The sequence below is a fragment of the Coffea arabica genome, chromosome 11e, assembly GCF_036785885.1.
Source record: "Coffea arabica cultivar ET-39 chromosome 11e, Coffea Arabica ET-39 HiFi, whole genome shotgun sequence".
In the NCBI taxonomy this organism is placed as follows: domain Eukaryota; kingdom Viridiplantae; phylum Streptophyta; class Magnoliopsida; order Gentianales; family Rubiaceae; genus Coffea; species Coffea arabica.
In genome coordinates, this window is record NC_092331.1 from 22811038 (window position 1) to 22832245 (window position 21208).

Consider the following 21208-nt stretch of genomic DNA (forward strand, 5'->3'; position numbering starts at 1 on the left):
AGTAACCCAAGAAAGGGCAAAAAAAAAAAAAAGGAAAGGAGCAAACCAAAACCAATGGGGTGGTAAACTGGTAATAACGTAAGGGTATCATAGTCAATTCACCAAAGCCGGTAAACAAACCATGTGAGCTCCAAAATTTCAAACTTTTGGTTGGTTCCAAAAAATTCAACAAACAAATGTACTCTGAAATGTCACAAAACACACACAGTCACACACTGACACACAGAACCCAACGAAATCACTTTTGAATATTCAATAAAAAACCATCCAGGCGAAAAAAAAAAAAAAGAAAAGAAAAGAAAAGAAAAGAGAAACAGAATAAAGAATAAAAGCATATAAAAAACTTGAGCAAAGTAAAAAAAAGCTGCTTCGTGAAGACAGAGCCTTGGATTGTCCTTTGACCCTTTTCCCTCCCAACTCCCAGCACCCCTCATTCTTTTCTTTCTTTCTTTTTCTCTCTGGTAAGCATTAGTTTCTTCACCATTTTCAGCACCATTTTCTCTAATTTTCGAAAAAATTCCTTTTGACTTATTTTTTCTTGGTTTTATGGGAGCTGAATTTGGCATCTTGGTGGCAGCCCACTACATCAAGTAATCTATCTCAGCATCTAAACTTGTTAGCAATTTAAATCTCAGTTATTTTATGTGTTTTTGTAGATGTTTCGTTCTTCTGAGGCCGAATTGTTTGCATTTTTTTTCCTGCAGTTCAAGAAGTCATTTTTATTTGTCCTGCTAGTTTGAAGTTCCAAGATCAAAGACCAGATCGAGATAAAGTTGAAGTTTTTACAAATATATTTGAAGTTTATTTTTTCTTTCATTACTTGATTCTACGGACTTGGAAAGAATTGGGATTATTTATGGGAGATTGGATAATTTATGGTATGTCCCTAAGATAATGCAGTTTTGGGGAACTGGGGTTTGGGTCTCGTGATTGATCAGTGAGAAAGCACTAGTGGTTTTTGTGTTGTTAACAGCAGAAAATGGTCCCCTCCATTAAGTTAGGCAGATAAGCAAAGTGGGACCTTGAGCAAAGTTTGATTTGCTTTTTAGAAGGAAGAAAAGAAAAGGAGTGGGAGAAAAGTTAACTTTTTGATCCAATTATTGAGATTTTGATCAAATTAGTTGTTAGTTGCTAAGAGATAGCAGTTCTTTTGAAGTTTGAAGTAAACCCTTTTTTAAGAAAATGTCCCAGAAAGGCCGTGTTTCGCCTTCCTTTCAGTCAATCAAATCGTTGCCCGTGGATTTAAGGTTGAGGGGTTTACCAAATTCTCAGCATTTATTAGAAAAATCAGGTGGCGGTATTGCGTCTGAGAGGAATGTGGTGAATGGTGAAGTAATGAGTGATGCCATGGAGGAGGGTGTCAATGGCAATGTTGATGTCGAAAATGATGAATCACCATATAGTAGTTTGAGTTTATCAGCTGAAGAAAGGCCTTCTGTTGGTGATGGTTTGATTCCAGAGAATTCATCTGTTCAATCTACTGGCCGTTCTCATGTTGAGTCTAAATGGACTGACACCAAATCGTATTCAGTCAAGAAGGTATTTGTTGGTTCTTTTTCTATTTCGCTGGGGATGATGCTTTGACAGTTGTTTTTACTCCTCCTGTTTGTTGCTCAATGGATGTTCAAGTGATATCTTTAATACTGTTGCTGGTGTAGATTGTTTGGCTGTATATTTCTTTGCTTTACCTCTTGTGTGTAGCATGTGTTCCTAACTTAGTGTAACAAATTCTTGCATGGTAAGGTGTAGCTTTCTGCTATGCTATCTGTTCTGCTAAATATATATGAATACCATGTGGTATTGATGGCTTTTTAAGTTCGTAGCAAGGAATGGGTTGATTACTGAAAAAGTTAAAAAGCAACGATTCTATGGTTTAATGTCTGAATAAGCCAGCAACTGTGGTTTGATGACAGCCTGATGATTTACCATGCTATAATTGATGACAGCCTGATGGTTTAATTGCTGATGCTATAAGTTTATTTAATCAGGAGTATGCCTGATATCGAATGAGCAATTAGAAGTATCATGCTATAGCAACCACGAAATGAGATTAGATCAAGATGATTTACAGTTCCCTTTTGCTCATATTCAATGACCATTGGAATGTTCCATGATCTAGTAACCACAAGTTTAGATTGTATGAAGGTGGTTTATAGCTCCTTTCTTTAATTTGGTTTTTGTTTTTTATCCAATAAAATCGGAAACATGAAGCCTTAGTGGTTATCTGGGGATTAGCTTTGAAATCTAAAACCTCCAGTTTTTATGCTTATCACTGGCTTTCTAATTGAATTTGAAACCATCTGCTGCGATGATGGTTACTTACTTTGTTTTCTAGATAAAGACGTAGACTTTAGTTGCTGGGTCAAGTTTGAATCACTTTGCTGGCTTTTTTTTTTTTTTTTTGGTTTTTAAATGTATATCTAACAAAGCATTTAGGTTAGTTGTGGTAGGAATTTGTTTTCACTTTTTATTGTTTATGATTAAGTTAGATTGTACATTGCTTTCAATTTGCTTTTCTTACCTCTTCGGGCAGTTGATGTGCTTTGCTTGTGAATTCTCCCATTGAGGATTTGAGAATATTTACAGCATTTTAATGATGTAGGTTATTTCTTGTATCTGTACAAAGAACATGTGGTCACTAAATTTCTGGCAATTGGTGGAAATTTTTTTCTTTTGGAATACTAGTGGTTGATTCCTAATTCTTCTTGGTTAGTGCTTAGAAGGGCTTCAGTTCTTACAATTAAAAGCCTTGTAGCAAGAGGGCTGGTAGTATAATTGGTTGATTATGGATGAAATATGGATTGCAAAGAGTAAGACTTCATTCAAAGAAGGTTAATGGGTTCCGATGTGCTTTCTGAAACCATGTGTAGATGTATGAGCTTCAGTAAGGATGGGACCTGTGAGATAAGGATATAAATACATACATAATTAGTTCTAAGTTTTAAAGAATCATAAATGTCTTTAGCTTGTTAAGTGTGTTGCATCATAAACCTCTAACTGCCAAATCTTCCATTCATGTAGCTTAGCTAAATTTTGAAGTCATAACCACTTTTCAAGTATGTTTGTCTGTAGCCCCTTTGGATCCTGCAGGAGGTGATCTACATTTTGTTTTCTCTTTTGTATTGTCTTTTCATAAATCAACTGATTTTGATAGAAAAAGGCACTTTTCAAACTGTAAGGTGGACCACATTTTGCTTAAGTGCCGAAGAATATGTCTATAACTTGTATCTTAAAATATTTTTAAATCAGTAAGGTCGGAGCACTGAAATTTCAAATTAGTCCTTCTAACTTGCTAACCCAGATTGCCAGTTACAGCTTTGGATCTATACTTGAACTTGCTAGAGTAATTCGTATATCCCTTCCCTTAGAGATGCTCAGCTCCTGATTGTCGTAGGTGTAGCTTGTTTCAGATGAGCTGCTATTTTTCTCCTTTAAGTCAGAAGGAGACAGATGCTCATAGTCTGCTTTTGGGACCATAATTTCTGGAGTTCATTTTTTGCCAATTTGGTACATAGAAGCCGGGCAAAGCCATTTCTTGTAGATAACTGCATTGATTATATTACTCTTATTCCCAAGATTAATGCAAATCAAATGCACATGATGTGCAGCATTATACATGATAGAGCAGCAGAGAATGGACACAAGAAATATTAATAATTTAATCTCAAGGGCCCGGACAAAGCTTGCATGGTTTACTGGTCACTGAACTTAAGTACCCTATCTCTGGGAGGCAGGTGCATATCAGCCATAATATGAAAGCAAATCTGGCTAATCTTTTGAAGGCCAAAATTTACCATGGCATTCAGACAGCCTTAGTTTTCAGCAGTGCAAGCTGAACGATGCTGTCTAAAAACCAATCCAAAAACTTTATTCATTCTAGTTGAATCTTGAGTAATGCCAACAGCTGCAGAAGAGATTAAATGCCCAACTTCCTCATTTACCCTTTATCTGTCAGGCAGTATGCAACAAGCCTGCTGATTTGAATATTGTGGGGGTTGTTTGTTTAAGTAGTTTCGGCAACTTTCTTTGGAATATTCTTGGACTATCTCGATAGAAGATAACCTTTTGCTTACCTATTATTATGCCAAGTAAATGCTTCAGCTTCAACTCCAAGTATAAATGGGTTTTGACTTTCTAGCCAGAGGTTTGAATCTCACTGACTACATCCACACAGGAAATACACATCTGGAACAGATATACCTGGTTTGATCTCCTTTTCTGCATGTATATATCCAATTGGTCCATAGGGTATTTAATGTTATGTAACTGCCAAAGTTTTGCTTCTTGACTAAGAGTGCAAACCTGCAATTCCTCTGGTCTACAAACAGCTTCTAATGCAGCTTTATCTGTCAGTAGAGATTAAATCCCTGACTTTCTCATTTACCCTTTACCTATTAGACACCATGCAACAAACCTGCTGATTTGAATATCGTGGTAGTTGTATGTTCAAGTAGTTTTGGCAACTTCTTTGAAATATTTTCCAAGTATATCAATAGAAGATGACCATTTGCTTGCTTACTATTATGCCAAGAAAGTGCTTCAGCTTCATCTCCAAATCGAAATGGTTTTTGGGTTTCTAGCCAGAGGTTTGAATTTCATGTATGTCCACTTGGTCTGTAGGGTATTTATTGTTACATCACTGCCAAAGTTTTGTTTCTTGACAAGAGTGCAAGCATGCAATTCCTCTGGTCTACATGCAGCTTCTGATGCAGCTTTGTCTCCTCTATTCTTCAACCCAGACTCTCTGGAAGAGATTTGATTGATTCTTGCCATTACTTGTGGTATACTAAGGAAAGTCCTTAAGAACGGATAGCTTGTGGCTTTACAATATTTTTATCCTTAATAGTGGAGGAAGAGGCTGATTGGCACAAGATACAGTAACATTTTGGTATATTTGATTAATTTCAATGTTGTCATTGAGAAAATTTGCCCATCACTGGGGCCTGATCTGTATAATTTTGAGTTAAATAATGGAGCAGCTTCTTGATGATTGTATGCTTCTCCAAGAAAATTGAACCTTCACAGCTTGAAATGAAAAAGAATGATTTATAGTTAGCTTGACAAATTTCTTGATGGACAGCTGAGTTAAGAGCACATATAATGGCAGAGTTTTTTGCCTTTCGTGAATGCCTTTGCTTTTAGTTTGAATTGATACAATCTATAAATTGTACGAGGAAATTTTTGGAATGGCTTCTGTTTCAGTGTAATTTAAATCGTTGGAAAAATACAAACAAGTAGGGTCTGATGATAGTGTTCAAGCAGATCCATATATTTTGAATGAAGTCAAGGGTGATATAATAGAGTTGAAGGAGCCCGATGACCCTCTATTTAATCCTTCCATTTCTGGGATCTTTACCCCTCTTGACATGATATGTTAAGAAAAAACACAATACAGTGACCCATTGATTGAACCCTGATAACCTTGGTATGAAAGAATTACTAATGCTCCCAGGTTGATGCAAGGTTCCACCAGTTGGCTAAAAACCTGGTTATTAAAATGTGAACAAAAACTTTTGTTCATTTATGAAAAACAATCTTTCTTCTTGTGATGTGATATCTTTCTAGTAATTATGCACATGCTGATTGCATTTTGAAAGAGCAAGTACTGTTGAAGTCTAAATTTTTGTGCTTGTTATCATGTATCTCCAGCCAATATTTTGTTTTTTACTCCATTAAGAAGATTTTAAGTTATTCTTGACCAACTGGTTAAAGCTCCTCATTGCAGAAACTCCAATCATGGTTTCAACTTCCTGATGGGAACTGGGAACTTGGAACAATTCTTTCAACAGCAGGGGCTGAAGTTGTGATATCGTTATCTGGAGAAAAAGTAAGCCTAGTTTGCTAAATTATGAAATTCTGCTTTTCTTTAGACAGTAAATCTTTTTTTTTTTTTTTTATAAATTTTTTCCTCATATGGTCCTTTGTTTCAGATTTTGAAAGTGAACTCTGATGATCTGTTACCAGCAAATCCTGATATCCTTGATGGTGTTGATGATCTTATGCAACTTAGTTACTTAAACGAACCATCAGTTCTATACAATCTTCAGTACAGATACAATCGAGATATGATCTATGTAAGAATTTAGAATTTATTATAGTTTGATCTTGGTGTATTATTGGTTATCCAACTCCTTAATAGCTTTCACTTCTTGCAGACAAAAGCAGGGCCAGTCCTGGTTGCCATCAATCCCTTCAAGAAAGTTCCACTCTACGGAAATAATTTTATTGAAGCATACAGGGTTAAAACCACTGATAGCCCACATGTATATGCAATCACAGACACAGCCATGAGGGAAATGATTCGAGGTGTTTAAAGTTCTCATTTTCACTTGCTGTTATGATACTTTTGTTAGGACACTTCACTTATCTTCCTTATTGTACCTTCGTTTCAGATGAAGTCAACCAATCAATTATCATAAGGTAAGGAGGATGCTTACTTCTTTATAAATGTGTCTTTGCCTCCATACTTGATTTCGTTATCTCTTACCTTTTGAAAGTTATTCAATCTGTTATCTATTCCTAAGAATCTTATCCCTGTAATCTATAGAAAAGATCTAGCAAATCTGCTAGTTGAGAATTTGTGTTCGGAGGCTTGTAGTCAAAGCTGGCATCTTACTGCTAGTTCTTGCACTTGCTCCAATTTTTGTTGGGTAATTATTTTGGAATGGTCATATAGATTGTTGTAATGCCTTTTCAGTTGAGATTATTCGTGCAACCATGAGGTAAGAGGACATTTAAAATGGTCATTAACATGTTATACTCCATCCATTGTCAATCTCGTGCTTCCCTCTCTTTGATTTCCAAAAATAAAAGTTGCCTTGTAAATGGGGACACATAGCTTTACTAGCTTTCCCATTTTGCCCTTTGAAAAAGTAACACTTTCTATGTGCGAAGGCATTTCTCATGGTTATGGATTCAAATGTGAGGATCGTGTTGTTAATTTACCCAGAGCCACCTCTACATAAAGTTGTAACTTGTCCCCCTAAAATTTTAGGCTTATTATTTGGTATCTGATGCGACAAAAAGTGTCTCACCCTTATATTAAGTTTCTGTTAAACTGTAGAAAGATTATTAGTCTTCCTACTATTGCAGTTGGCGGGATGGGAGGTATTATTATTACCTTGGAACTATTATATGTTCTGCACATGAAATTATTTGGTTGGGTTCGTGCCTCCTTTACTTTGGACTACTAAATGTGGAACAGACAATTGTCTCCGTACTTAGGAGACAAAGATACGGTTTCATGTTTATATGCACTGTCAGTTGCTGCCAAAAATTGACATTTGTGTGACTCACTTGAGATTTGTAATTGTGACATGAAGAAACCTTCTAGTCTTGAAGTTTGTTGAGAAACTTACTGCCACATCATGTTCCCAAAATTTTTGGAAGCAAGATAATGGATTGTTGGTCACCCACTCAGTGCCAATTGGTTTTGAGTTCAATACTCAGATTCTTCAACTGAAACCCCCATTGATATCATTCCGCATGTGACTCAGCTCCTTCTTAGCTTGTCTCAATTTCATGGGCTCCTGTGAGGCCCACCAAATTTTCGTAGATTCTTGTGAAGTGCCTCCTTTTGTTCTATACTCTCCTCCGAATCCCATTCAATCTTCATGGGTTCGCCAATCTTGAGTCATGTCAGAGTAGGGCAGGGGGCGTTAAGCCTAGTCCCCAAGGTTTTAGAAACAAAGCATGCCGATGTTGGGTCGTTTGACTAATTTCCAATTGGATTTGATTTTGGATTCCCAGTTTCTTTAGCAGAGCAGATGTCAACTACGTGATTACCATATGAAGTAATTTTCACAAATTTGACATATGATGCTTGATTTAGATAATGGTATCTGGCAAAAATTAGAGGAATGTTTTATCTAATATTCTTTCTGGGGTTGTAAGCAAATTTAAAAGAGTATGTATTTGTATTCCTCATTTATTTTGTTGTTTTACCAGTGGGGAAAGTGGAGCTGGTAAAACAGAGACAGCAAAAATAGCAATGCAGTATTTGGCTGCATTAGGAGGTGGAAGTGGGATAGAGTATGAGATATTGAAAACAAATCCAATACTGGAAGCCTTTGGTAATGCAAAAACACTAAGGAATGACAACTCAAGTCGATTTGTAAGTTTCATGTTCTGTGCGTGAACCTCAGTTAAATGTGCATTTTGATTGAGTTCTAATCAATTCACCAGAAGGTCACTTTTGAACTTTTCAACCTCCTCTTGCAAAATCAACAGGGGAAGCTGATTGAAATTCACTTCAGTGAAACTGGAAAAATAGCTGGTGCCAATATTCAAACTTGTAAGATGCCCAGCATTTTGTCCTTGCAATGAAGTACTTTTTAAGATTTTGTAATTTTTGGTATTACAGAAAACTGACTTTTGTCTTCCTTTCCCTTCAAATACGATTCTCTTTTGCTGCAGTTTTACTAGAAAAGGTATCCCATCCAGCATACTTAGTGATTTTCATTTATGTTTTTTTTCCTTCAAATTTATGTGACCTAATTAATTTTTTATGCACAGTCCAGGGTGGTCCAATGCACAGAAGGAGAAAGGTCATACCATATCTTTTATCAGCTCTGTAGGGGAGCTCCAAAGAGCCTTAGAGGTTGCAACATTTCCATAATGCATTTGTCTGAGTTAAATAGTTGTTACGTTTTGTTCTTAGTTGTGTGTCAATATTTTGGTGCCTCTTTTTATGCTTGGATTCTTTTATTTTTTCCTGGTATAGCTTTCTTTTATGGTGATTGGTATTTTTTAGTGTTAAAACAAGGCAATATCTTTAAACAGAATTGAAGCTAACAAAGAAATACTGGAACTTCCATTTGCAAAATTAGAAAGGCAATTTTTTGCTTTTTCCTTTTCTCTGGAGCAAAATGATTTTTTCTTTAACTACCTTGTCTTCCCTTTTCCTTTGAAGCAAATTTCTTCAATTATCCTGTTTTCCTATCCTGCCTTCTCTTCTTTTGAGGTACGCTTGTTGAGAGCAAATTAGGAATGTATATGTGGTTTTCATTCGATATTATGACCCTATTGAAATGGTGCTTCCAATTATGTTTCTAGTTCCATTGTCTTGCATTGTTCTGGTTGCAATTGTTAATTACTGCACTTCGATGTTATTTTTCTTGTCTGTTTTTTGACAGAGAAATTGTATTTAAGAAATTGGGACGAATATAAGTATTTGAGTCAGAGCAATTGCCATGCCATTTCTGGGGTTGATGATGCTGAACAATTTCGTGTTGTGCAGGTACTTTTTGATGTTTCTGATATGTCATTTTCTGTCTTGTTAAACCAGATATGGGAATTCAAGCTGTTATTCCGCTTTTATTATGCTTTTTCCTGTCAAAGAAGAGTAGCTTCACAGTAATGTAAACAAATGGATTAAGTCGTATTCTTCTTCTTTTTTTTAATCAGGAAGCTCTTGATGTTGTTCATGTTAGCAAAACAGACCAAGAAAGTGTATTTGCAATGCTTTCTGCTGTTTTATGGCTGGGAAATATCTCCTTTACTGTTCTTGATAACGAAAATCACGTGGAACCTGTAGAGGATGAAGGTAATGTTTTATAGGAAAACCGTATCTAAGTTTTCTGATTACACTACTATCTCTTAGCTGTATTCTTGCTTCCTGATCATTTCTTGGTCTTGGTAACTTTTCTGGCTGGCTAAATTCATATTCACTTTAAGAAAATGTCAGAAAATTTTCCAATGAGATATAATAACCTTTGGTTTTTAAATGAAGGCAAATGTCTGTACATTTGAGTTCTGCGCCAAGGTGAACATGCATCAGGTGGTTGTAGCACAGAATTCAATTTGGATAGTGGAAATAGGAGTTCAGATTTGTTCTGCTTTAAGCTTTAAGACAAAATTTTAATTGATTTTTATGCCAATCCATATGTTTCTAAGGCAGTGCATCACCATCCAAAATGTTCTTTTACATTTATTTTTAGCCGTTGACATGTGAAATGTATGTCAGTTGCATTAATTGCTGTGTCCTATCCATAGTCCTAATCTTAATTCACTCTAGAGCTAATTTTAATCAAATTGCTTCTTTACTTTTGTTTGTGTGTCTGTCTTGCTTTTTTTGTTTGTTTGTTGCTGGATGCGACAAATATGCGGACTGGTCATCTATTTTTTTTTGTTGCATTGCTAATTATGTTGTGATAATCCAGCTGTAGAATTAAGTTGAGAAGGTTCTTATGAAATAGAATAAGGAATGTAGACAAAATTGTGGAAAACTGTTCCAAGATTGTGGATCCATTAGCCTGGCTAATTATGGAAATTTTGGAACATTAGTTTACAGTTGAAAGATTTTATACTGAGATTTGCTTAAATGGCTATGCCGGAGTTTGGCACATAACCCACTTTATTCAGATTATATGCAAATTGTTTAAGTTGTGTATGAGAGCTTGTGCATTGTAGAATGGTTTAATGGCCACTCATGTCTACTGAGCATCTATTGGACTATACTAATTACTGTTGTCATGAACTATCATGGTGACACGAATTTATCTGTCAAAGTTAGCAAATCCAGGCGAACCTTGTTGGACAGTTGTACTTGCACCCGACATTAGACCCTACTTTTATATATTTGATTGAGGCAAGAATCATGTGCTTACTGAAATCCTTCAATTACAACCATTGGATTCATAAAAAAGACTTCACTATTACAAGATGGTGGCAGAAGTAAGTAGTTGTTTCATCAGTAATACATGTCAGCTACATGCTTGATGCCTTTGGATAGTTGTACTGAATGTAGTATTGGCGCGTGCTTAAGTATGGAAAGTGGAACCAAATACAAGTAGGATCTCCTACCAGCCTGCAATTGTCTGACCCTGAACAGTGACTTGAATTGGAATATGTTATTATAAATCTTAGACAGTGCTTTACTTAGTTTTGTGTCTGGTATAAGAGCATTATTTTTGTAGTACTCAGATGAAGATGTACATGATTATTCTTTGTTAGAATTGTCTGTTTCCTGTGTATATCATATTCGTCAAAGTCTTGGGAGTCCCATTAATCTATTGCTTTCAAAATTGGTTTTTTGAATTAGCCTTTTAGATATTTATCCTTATGCGTATGACTAGGAAATGCAAATATTTGGGTTACTTTTTTTTATAATCTTATCCAAGCAATTTAATGTGTAAATAGAGATGGAATTGGATTATTGTGTTTTGGAGTTTTGCAACTTAAGATCAGCTGGACAGGAATAAGATCATGGATAAATGGGAAAGAGAGCAGAATTGTTTTTCCCTTTCCTCCATATCGTTATAAAATTGTGCAAGATATTCAGTCTGTGCAAGCTATGAATTTCTCATGGATGAGTTTGCTTGAACTCACCCAATATTGGATACTTGACCTTGCAGGTCTAGTTAATGTTGCAACCTTAATTGGTTGCGGGATCGCAGAACTAAAGCTGGCGTTGTCAACTCGGAAAATGAAAGTGCGGAATGACATCATAGTTCAAAAGCTAACTCTATCACAGGTAAGAATCACATCTTCATTTGTCAATGAAAGGTATAGATTTGCAAAACTGAGTGTTCTTTTCCTCAATTTTAGGCCATTGACACAAGAGACGCCTTAGCAAAATCGATTTACTCTTGTTTGTTTGACTGGCTGGTGGAGCAAATTAACAAATCTCTTGCAGTTGGCAAACGTCGGACTGGAAGATCAATCAGCATCCTTGATATATACGGATTTGAATCATTTGAAGTATTTCCTTGGACTTTCTGTTTGCCTTTTATTCACTATCTATAATATATTATTTTGTGTACAAAATTTCTCCTATATAAAAATAGAGGCAATCATATTTTTTTATTTTCTATTTCAGAGGAATAGTTTTGAGCAGTTCTGCATCAACTATGCCAACGAAAGGCTGCAGCAGCACTTTAATCGTCACTTATTTAAGTTGGAGCAAGAGGTAACTTCTTAAACCATATTTTTCTTTTACCTCTGTTTTTCTACTGAAGGCAGAATCCTGATGTTCAGATCTAATATTCTTATATTTTCGTGGATTTGGGATTTTATTTATTTTTCTGATTTCTAGGATATTTCATGCTAAGCAAATACATTAACATACATTCCTGGACACATACACCCACGGATATATGCACATGTTATGTAGTTAGTTAATCATTAACTTTTTATGGCTTATGTACTCTTTTTTTCAAATGAAACCTAAATGTAGTTAGTGACAAACCTTGGCTTTTTAGTATGGGATGTCCTTGCACTTTGAAAAAACAATGGGCTTAACTGTGTAGAATGCTAGGCTGATTTGTAGTTCTTCTTCTGCAGCTGGCCTAATGTAAAGCTGAATGCCATTTCTTCTTCTTACACTTTTGCAAAAGAAAGCAGAAGTAGTTAGCTATAAATTTGATGAATCTGAAGAGCTCTGTTGAGAACTGAATTTGATTTGCTTGTCATTGAGAAAATCCATTACTAGCAACAGACTAAGGATTGGTAGCAGCTATATACTCTTCAATCTGAAAAAGCTGGCAAAGCTGTTAAACTTTCCTTGAGGTGTCACGCCATCTTCTGACAAAATGACTGGCAGCATGTTCTACTGCATCTGGGACGATAGCCTTTCGGTAGAGCATGATCTAATTTAATATATTCATTAAGGTGTATGAACTGCTTGAAACTGCTTCTGGATAAGTATATGATTGGTTCCAAACTGCATCCGAGTAGTTGATTCTTCATGCAGATCCAGATCTTGACTAGATGGATTCAGAATGGATTTGATTTGCATGTGTCTAGACTGTTGGCATTAACTTGTACTCCCCCTATCTAGAAAAAAGTAATCAGTTTTTGGCATTTAAAGTTATTGGGTTCAGTTCAAGAAAGATATTGTATCATAGACTTCATTCCATATCAGATTCACTTCTACTGTGGATGGTTAGCATCTGGTAGAGTTGTTTACTGATTTGGTGTACTTAGGAGTTGGAACAATAAAAAATGCGAAAAAACAAACATTTTATGGATTAGATATTACCTTACGGTAGAGTTCATCAAGTTCAAGTTTTCAAGTGCAACGGCTTTTAGCTTCTTGTGGGCCAAGAAAGTGACTTTTAGTAGGTCATCTGCTTTGCATGGTTAGATTGCTGTTCTAGTTGACACAATTTATGCTAGTTTGGACAACATCACTGTATAATTGAATAATCAGGAAGGGCTATCTCATGCAACTTTGATATTCTGAATACAAAGGATGAATTTTTTACCTCGCATTATTAGATGCATTGTAGTTTTAATTGGCTAAAGGCTCATGTTTGCTCACAGCTTTGAGCTTGTTTTTTTCACAGCAAAAGTATGTTTTTCTAGGTCTCAAAATCAATAATCAATTTGAATCACCAAACATTGTTGCTGGTGGTATATGAAAATTTTGATTTCTTGTACTTGGAAATTTGGTTATAGGTGGAACTTTTAAGAAACATTAATCATGTTGTTCCATAGAACTCTTTTAACTCCTTTTGAAATTCATTAATGCTTAGTATGTTCCAGGAATATATTCAAGATGGCATTGATTGGGCAAAAGTTGATTTCGAAGACAACCAAGATTGCCTGAATCTTTTTGAGAAGGTATGCTGCAGTCTTTTGCCCTTTATGCATTAGAAGAGCGCTCTTTCTATATGTCAATTTGGGTAGTGAAATTTCCCATATTTATTTTGCTTGGTATTGGCACAAATTTTCTTATTGACAGATTCTGTATTATTGCATGTGAATGCAATAGTGAACTAAAAAGCCCTTTAATAGTGTTTAAGGAATGGATGTTGACTTTTGCTGCAGACAACTAGGATTGTGTTAGCATGCCAGTCCTCTTATATACATGCAACTTTGTGCAATATGTTATTTTTGTTGGCAAGTTATGCTATTGAATGTATGAACACAAGAGAAGAGTGTTAGTTCACTAGTTGATTGTCAAAGATGTGCTTTTTGAAATTTCTCTTGTCCTCTGCAGAAACCATTGGGTCTGTTGTCTTTGCTAGATGAGGAGTCTACTTTCCCGAATGGGACAGACATGACTTTTGCCAACAAGCTCAAGCAGCATCTAAAAGCAAATTCTTGTTTTCGAGGTGAACGAGACAATGCCTTTTCTGTATGCCATTATGCAGGAGAGGTATGTATCTTTATGATTGTATTTGCTTTCTACTTGTCTGCTCATCCCTCTCTTACCCCCCCCCCCCCCCCCCAAAACACACCCACACAAACAAAAAAAAAGATTTAAGAATTGACTTTTTCACCAGAAAAGGCTGAAAATGTAAACCTACTGCTGGAAGGACAGGGAAGGAAAATTCTATTCTGTTTTTGAGATTTACAGAATCCCTACAGTGGAAATTTGTTTAAACGAGAACAATTGGCTTCATATTCTTCCAAATTTAACTATTACTGCATTAATCTTGATGGATGTAATATAAATGATTGGGGACTAAATGTGCTAAACTGAAAAGGTGAAAGACTGGATTGGATGAGAAGAATTCTAATTAAAGGACAATATAAGCAATTTTATGATAAATATTTTCTTTTTACTCTGTTCAACTACTAAATTTTTTCCCAAACTTGTGCTTTCTACCCATGTGCTGTGTGTTTTCTCTTCTTGCATCATAAAAGCTTTAATCATGCTTACTCAATCAGAGAAGCTTGCATCATTAAAGCTTGCATCATTAAAGCTTGCTTGTCTTCTCAGGTCACATATGATACAACTGGATTTCTGGAGAAGAACCGAGACTTGTTACACTTGGACTCTATTCAACTTCTATCTTCTTGCACATGCCATCTTCCTCAAATATTTGCTTCAATCATGCTTACTCAATCAGAGAAGCCTGTAGTTGGTCCATTGCATAAATCTGGTGGAGTTGAGTCTCAAAAGTTAAGTGTTGCCACAAAGTTTAAGGTAACTTTTTTCTTCGCAAATATATTATAAATAATATTGAGTATCATGTATGGTTTGGATAAATGAAAGTTTTCAGGAATATGAATACATCCCTTGGATCTTCTTGCTATAATTCTTATTTGCTCAACTCAGATACCAGTTTGTGATGTTTTATGTGCATGTTCTAGTGAAGTAGTCACAATGCTGAAACTAATGATGGGGAGAACTAAGATTTCAATCCCCTGGACAAGACTATGAGTCAGAGCAGTTGAAATATTCTACTGCTCAGACTTTTTTTTTCCCCTTGGGACTGAGGGATTGTTGGAGAGCAGGTAGTGGATGTGCCTCAGAGGAAATGTTAATCGGCTCTAATGCTATCATGCTTCAGAGTGTCAGCAACTGTGCTTGTGGTCCCCACCTTGGAAATGTTGCCATAGATGCTTTAACCTCTGTTCATTTTAACTGCCTAGTTTTGGAACCTTTAGTGAATATACACGGATTACATTGTAATGATGGAATGATGTTTTTGTTGACTAAAATTTCTCTTAAGGTATCAATATGGGTGCAGTTATTATGCAATAGTTTAAAATCACACTGTTTTGATTTGAGTCTTTGCAGTTCAAGTTCTCAAAACTGAAAACATAGTTGCTTTAGTTCAACCCGATTTTGAACTTTGAACGTAGATTAGTTATGATTACTTTTCTTCATTTCAGATTTTTTTGTTTATACTTTAATCCTTCTTGGAAGACATTTTATTTTGCCTCTTAGGTTTTTTTTAAAAATATTTTTTAAAACTTTTTAAATGGACAGAATATAAATTTTTTGGGTTGGGGGGAGAGTTGTTCTGGAGGAGAGGAGCAGGGTTATTGACTTAGGCATCATTGGCCGTTGGTGCGAGCTGCCTTTTAAGGAAGTCAAGTTACTTGATTATTATTTTCTGTTAGTCCCTTAGACCCGCGCATGGCTGTGATTGGTTCAACCAATATATGACATGATGTTGCATCTGCAAAGTGATTTTTATGACAGAGAAATGGTAATCAAAGTGCATAGTTGGTGTTATTGGTGATTTTAATTTGTAATCGTGGAATATGCAGTTTCTTGATTTTGCTTTCTTAGAGACCATATATATACTTAATAGCTCATCTTTGGTCCTCTGGTGGGTGTCAGGGCCAATTATTCCAACTGATGCACCGTCTTGAGAACACCACCCCACATTTCATACGCTGTATCAAGCCCAATAATTTGCAATCTCCGGGGGTTTATGATCAAAAACTAGTTTTGCAGCAACTGCGATGCTGTGGAGTCTTGGAAGTGGTTCGAATATCTAGATCTGGTTTCCCTACCAGAATGTCTCATCAAAAGTTCGCTAGAAGGTAAAACAAACAGTACCTCACTTCATCTGCTCTGAAAATTACTTGTTGCCTTGCACTTCTTTCCTTTTATGCTATCTAATGTCATTCCTGCATCAGGTATGGTTTTCTTCTTTTAGACCATGTTGCATCACAAGATCCGCTTAGTGTTTCAGTTGCGATTCTTCATCAGTTCAATATTCTACCAGAGATGTATCAAGTTGGCTACACAAAGTTGTTCTTCCGTACTGGACAGGTGAGATCAATATTTACATCGTTTATCATTCTCCTTTCATTTTTACTTTAACCTTGCCTCAATTTCCCTATCCCTGACCATGAAACTGGAGAAAAATCTCTCTGACTTTTAGTTCCCAAGTTGTGGAAACTTCGTCTTGTTTTGGTCAATGTCAAACTAAAAAGTAATTCCTCTTGCTTCCTCTCTGCCTCCTGTCCATGCAATTTCGATCCTCTTAGTCCTCTAAATCTGAACAAGATGCTGCAGATAATACAGCCTCTATTTACTATGTAAAGACCTTACAGTTAGGCCTGAATTGACCTTTTAGTCACTCTTAACATGAATTACTGTGATGATATAGAGCATGATGTGCTATTGTAATGTTGCTCCTGAAAGGGGGAGGGCTCATTCACTTAAGGGAAGGGCTCGCACTGTATTTTGTTATCTTTTTTTCTGAGTTACCTGTCTTAAGGCCAGATTTTTGGTATACTGGAAATTTGCAAGCTCCTTAAGAGCTTGGCTCTTATTTGGGAACCTAATTTTATGTGAATAATTTTCTGCATTTTGATTTCTAACAAGCCAGGAAGGATTTGCATCTCGTTACTTGCTTGCATTGCTGGGATATGCTGGCATAGAGATGAAGTTGATTCGCTTTCACATGTAACCTGGTTATATTGCTTGTAATTGAGGATTCTAAGAACTTTAAAGAATTATCTGCAAAAATGCGCATACACAATATGCATGTTTCATTTTCTTGGATTAGTTTTTTTTTTTTTTTTACACAAAGTGTTTATCTTTCCCCTTTGTACGTGGAGGGCCCCAGTTTGCAAAATCAAGTGAAGATAATCTCTTAGCATATTTTACTTTCCAAGACCATGAGTAATACACAAGGAACTTTTGAGTATAAAGTCCAGTTGTGTAGGTATTCAATTAACGTAGATGAATGTCTTACTTGCCTTTATAGTGTATCCAAATGATGTCCACTTTCAATAAATTTGGAGTTTTCATGCATTATGAATTTGTGATGTTTTATTAGTCTTGATTCATGTATCTCCTTTGCACAAGAGTTTGGGTTACAAAGGGTAATGTAAATGGGAAGAAACCTCAGAGTCTGTGAATGGTTGCATGTGGACAAAGCTATAGTATGCCCATTGTAAAGTATGTACTGCAATTTCAAGTAGGAAGCCTTGAGCTATAATCAAGACTAGTTTCTTACTTTTTGAAAGTATTATCTATTTGTGATCCCATAATTGTCTTCATTGAAGATTTTGGTAGATATTTGCATTTCCTCATGTAATTTTGTCTCATTATATCGTAAAAATTCTCAGATAGGAGTCCTTGAGGACACAAGAAATCGTACTCTCCATGGTATCTTGCGCGTTCAAAGCTGCTTTAGAGGTTATCAAGCTCGTTGCCATATTAGGAATCTGAGGAGAGGAATTGCCACTCTGCAGTCTTGTATATTTCTTTCAAATCCTGTTTGTTGTATTTGTTTTGACATGATAATCGATACCTGATGCTTATTTGTCACTATATTTTACCATTTCTGTGCAGTTATTCGTGGTGAGAAAGCTAGGAAAGAGTATGCTATCCTATTGGAGAGGCATAGAGCTGCTGTGTGTATACAGAAGCAAGTAAAAGCCAGGCATACTACAAAAAGATTTAAAAATGTTTCTGATGCATCAATTTTAATCCAATCAGGTGATTATCAGAATTTTGTTTGTTTAGAACTGAGAACTATTCAGAGTTATCTTATTATACAGTTTGATCAAGATTTGAGGATCCTTATCCGAATTTTTTTGGCTTCTTTTGAAGTTAGACCTATTCTTAATTATCTTATTATACAGTTTGCTCAAGACTTGAGGGTCCTTAAACTGCCAGTACTTGATCCCTGTACTTGTCTAATACTCTTATGTTTGGCCAAGCTTTGGAAATGGCCTCTGTTTTGTATAATTTTAAAAAAGGAAGTGGAAAGATGTTTTAATGATATCTAAACTATTTGTTTATGATAAGTGATCGGACGCTAAATGTTAACAATTCATTTATTTGAAAATCTTTTGGATGCGGAAGTGTTTGTCAAGCTTTAGCTAGCTTCAAGTAGTCCATATTTTGTAATTAGCTTTTGGTTGAAGTATTGATGTGGGGCGTTTGCTTCTTTTTTTCCTTTCCTTTCACCATTTAGTTATTCGTGGCTGGTTGGTTAGAAGATGCTCAGGAGACATAGGGCTACTACAGTTTGGATCAGAAAAGGTGAGCTCTGCTTTTACTTTTGCATCGTATTAAATAATCTTCAAGTTTGTAGAAGCAACTTTTTATTACTGACATCAATATTTAAATCTCTTGACATGTGAATGTCAATTTTGAATTCATCTTTGTACATTTATTACATCATTGTCTTTGAGGATATTATGTTGAACCAGATGGTAAGCAAAATTCTTCTCTCCATTCTTTTTAGGAGCTAGTATACAGTAATTCTGGGCAACTATTTGCTATGTAGAGTTTGTCAACTTTGTAACCTGTTTCGTGAAAAAAATTAAATCTGAAACTTAAAATCATGGCTTAGCTTTGCCTTATTACATGCCGACTGCCATGATTTTAAGTTCATAATTAGCACAAATGTTCTTTGATCTCTTTCTTGGGTGAATATTATTATGTTGCATTGTAGATGCGGGGTTAGTTACTTCGTTTGTTCTTTTGTCATCTCATTAAAGCTACTATGAAATGCTTATAACATAGCGACTTTGCTCGCGTTTTATCATAGTCATTTGATCAAGTAATTTTGACTAATGCAAGTCTTCTATATTTATATCAAGTCCAGATGTTACATTCTACCCCTAGCCTTTTACATTTTCAACTTGCATTTGGTATATTTGCATTCTGAAGTTACCAAAAATGTCCTCATTTATAGCACACTGAGCTTTTGTTTTCCTCATTTTAAACTTTTAAATTTACCATTATGTCATAAAGCACCCAAAGCTTTCTCACTTGTAACTGAAGTAGACAAAGTATGTGATTGCATTCCATGCCAACCTTCCTCAAGGTTGTAAAGCGGCTTTAGTGGTTGAGATTATACTGAAAAGAGTTTGTGCGTGCATATTAACAATGTGAACAACAGTTCTTTTTTTTTTTTTGTTTGGGGAGGGGGGGGGGGGTTTGGTTGGGGGTGTTTAAATGGAGCTTTGACAAATTCAGGTGCAAAGTGTCAAATCAAGATTTAGAGTTCAAGTGGAGTTGATGGTAACTGTTTTTATGCACGGACTTTGGTTTTGAGGATATAGTTTCATGCACGTAGAGTGAGTATATCCTACCCAAATGTCACAATCCAGTAAAATACTGCTGGTTTTCTGTTCATTATTCTGTCCCTATGATTAAGGTTGATGATATTATGCGTCAGACGTGACTGTTTTGGAGCTTTGATAACTTCAGGGGCAAAGTTCCAAATCAAGCTTTAGAGTTAAAGTGGAGTTGATGGTGTTTGTTTTCATGTATGGACTCTATTTTAGTTTCAAGGTTTTAATTTCTTACATGCAGAGTGAGTTTATCCTACCCACTAAGTCACAATTTAGCGATAAAATACTGCTGACTTTCTGTTCATTATTCTGTCCCTACAATTATTGATTGACTATATCGTGCATCAGATGTGACTGTTTTTTCTGCCTCTTTTTTAAACCAGGGTAATGGGTCAGAAGACTTCTTAGTTAAGTCATCATATCTTGCTGAACTACAGCGCAGGGTTCTTAAAGCTGAAGCTGCTCTGAGGGAGAAGGAGGAGGAGAATGACATACTTCACCAACGGCTCCAACAATATGAGAATCGGTGGTCTGAATATGAGTTGAAAATGAAGTCCATGGAAGAAGTATGGCAGAAGCAAATGAGATCCCTGCAGTCCAGCCTTTCAATCGCAAAGAAAAGCCTGGCTCTTGATGATTCCCACAGGAATTCTGACGCATCTGTAAATGCAAGTGATGACAGGGAGACTAGTTGGGATGCTGGAAGCAACTTTAGGGTTTCTGACAGCAATGGGATGAGACCAATGAATGCAGGTCTAAGTGTGATTAGCCGATTAGCTGAAGAGTTTGAGCAAAGAAGTCAAGTGTTTGGTGACGATGCCAAATTTTTGGTGGAAGTAAAATCAGGTCAAGCTGAGGCAAATCTGGACCCTGATCGTGAGCTTAGAAGATTAAAACAGATGTTTGAGGCTTGGAAGAAGGATTACGGGTCAAGACTGCGTGAAACAAAGGTGATTCTTCACAAACTTGGAAGTGACGAGGGGTCTGGGGACAAGGGAAGAAAAAAATGGTGGGGAAGGAGGAACAGCTCAAGGATAAATTGAGTTTATTTGTTGCCGAGAGCAGATTGAATTGCATCACACTAAATCTTGTAAAAACATGCATTATAGATCTTTAGTGAGTGAAATATGTCGTATATATTCTTATTGGTGCAACCAGTTCGTAATTTGTAAGAAATGGCATTCTTAAAAGATCAAAGCTATGGTTGATCACTCCGTCGCTCTCAATGGTATTTGTCATTGTTCAGTCGTTTGCAATCAAGAAATCTGTTTTACCTGTCATTTTTGATTGGAGAAGAAGTCAAGAACGGCGGTCATAGGAACATAAAAGCCAGGAAACCGTTCCTCTTTGACTGTATTTTGTTACTTTGGCTGTATAATGTGTTAGTATAACAGAGAAATATTAGGCGTCATGGAATGGGTAGTTCTGTATCTATTGAGATAATAGTGAGGGTTAACAAGCTTGTAGGGAATTTGAAATC

General features: G+C 36.0%; 1 protein-coding gene across 2 annotated transcripts; it reads left to right on the forward strand.

The window, feature by feature from the left end:
• The first annotated feature begins 350 nt into the window (after positions 1-350).
• On the forward strand, positions 351-20939 carry LOC113717570 (myosin-1). Of its 2 annotated transcripts, XM_072071661.1 has the most exons (25): positions 392-461; positions 554-590; positions 705-1539; positions 5726-5827; positions 5931-6074; positions 6156-6306; positions 6393-6420; positions 7948-8113; positions 8230-8293; positions 8416-8429; positions 8515-8599; positions 9135-9238; positions 9406-9544; positions 11355-11473; positions 11548-11700; positions 11819-11908; positions 13486-13563; positions 13943-14101; positions 14669-14875; positions 16022-16227; positions 16324-16459; positions 17767-17896; positions 17993-18139; positions 18621-18688; positions 20112-20939. In XM_072071661.1, exons 3-25 carry the CDS (start codon positions 1183-1185, stop codon positions 20769-20771), a joined length of 3507 nt encoding a protein of 1168 aa, XP_071927762.1. In that variant the 5' UTR covers positions 392-461; positions 554-590; positions 705-1182; the 3' UTR covers positions 20772-20939. The 2 variants fall into 2 exon arrangements, with proteins under 2 accessions (XP_027098118.2, XP_071927762.1); XM_027242317.2 differs by having other exon boundaries at positions 351-615.
• The last annotated feature ends 269 nt before the right edge of the window (positions 20940-21208 follow it).

What these genes read in the sequence shown, in the direction of transcription:
- LOC113717570 (XM_027242317.2), top strand. Translation starts at nt 1,183, where the DNA reads ATGTCCCAGAAAGGCCGTGTTTCGCCTTCCTTTCAGTCAATCAAATCG. An exon ending in AACAATTTCGTGTTGTGCAG is followed by an intron (nt 9,239 to 9,405) that starts GTACTTTTTGAT and finishes TTTTTTAATCAG; the next exon opens with GAAGCTCTTGATGTTGTTCA. An exon ending in TACAGTTTGGATCAGAAAAG is followed by an intron (nt 18,689 to 20,111) that starts GTGAGCTCTGCT and finishes TTTTTAAACCAG; the next exon opens with GGTAATGGGTCAGAAGACTT.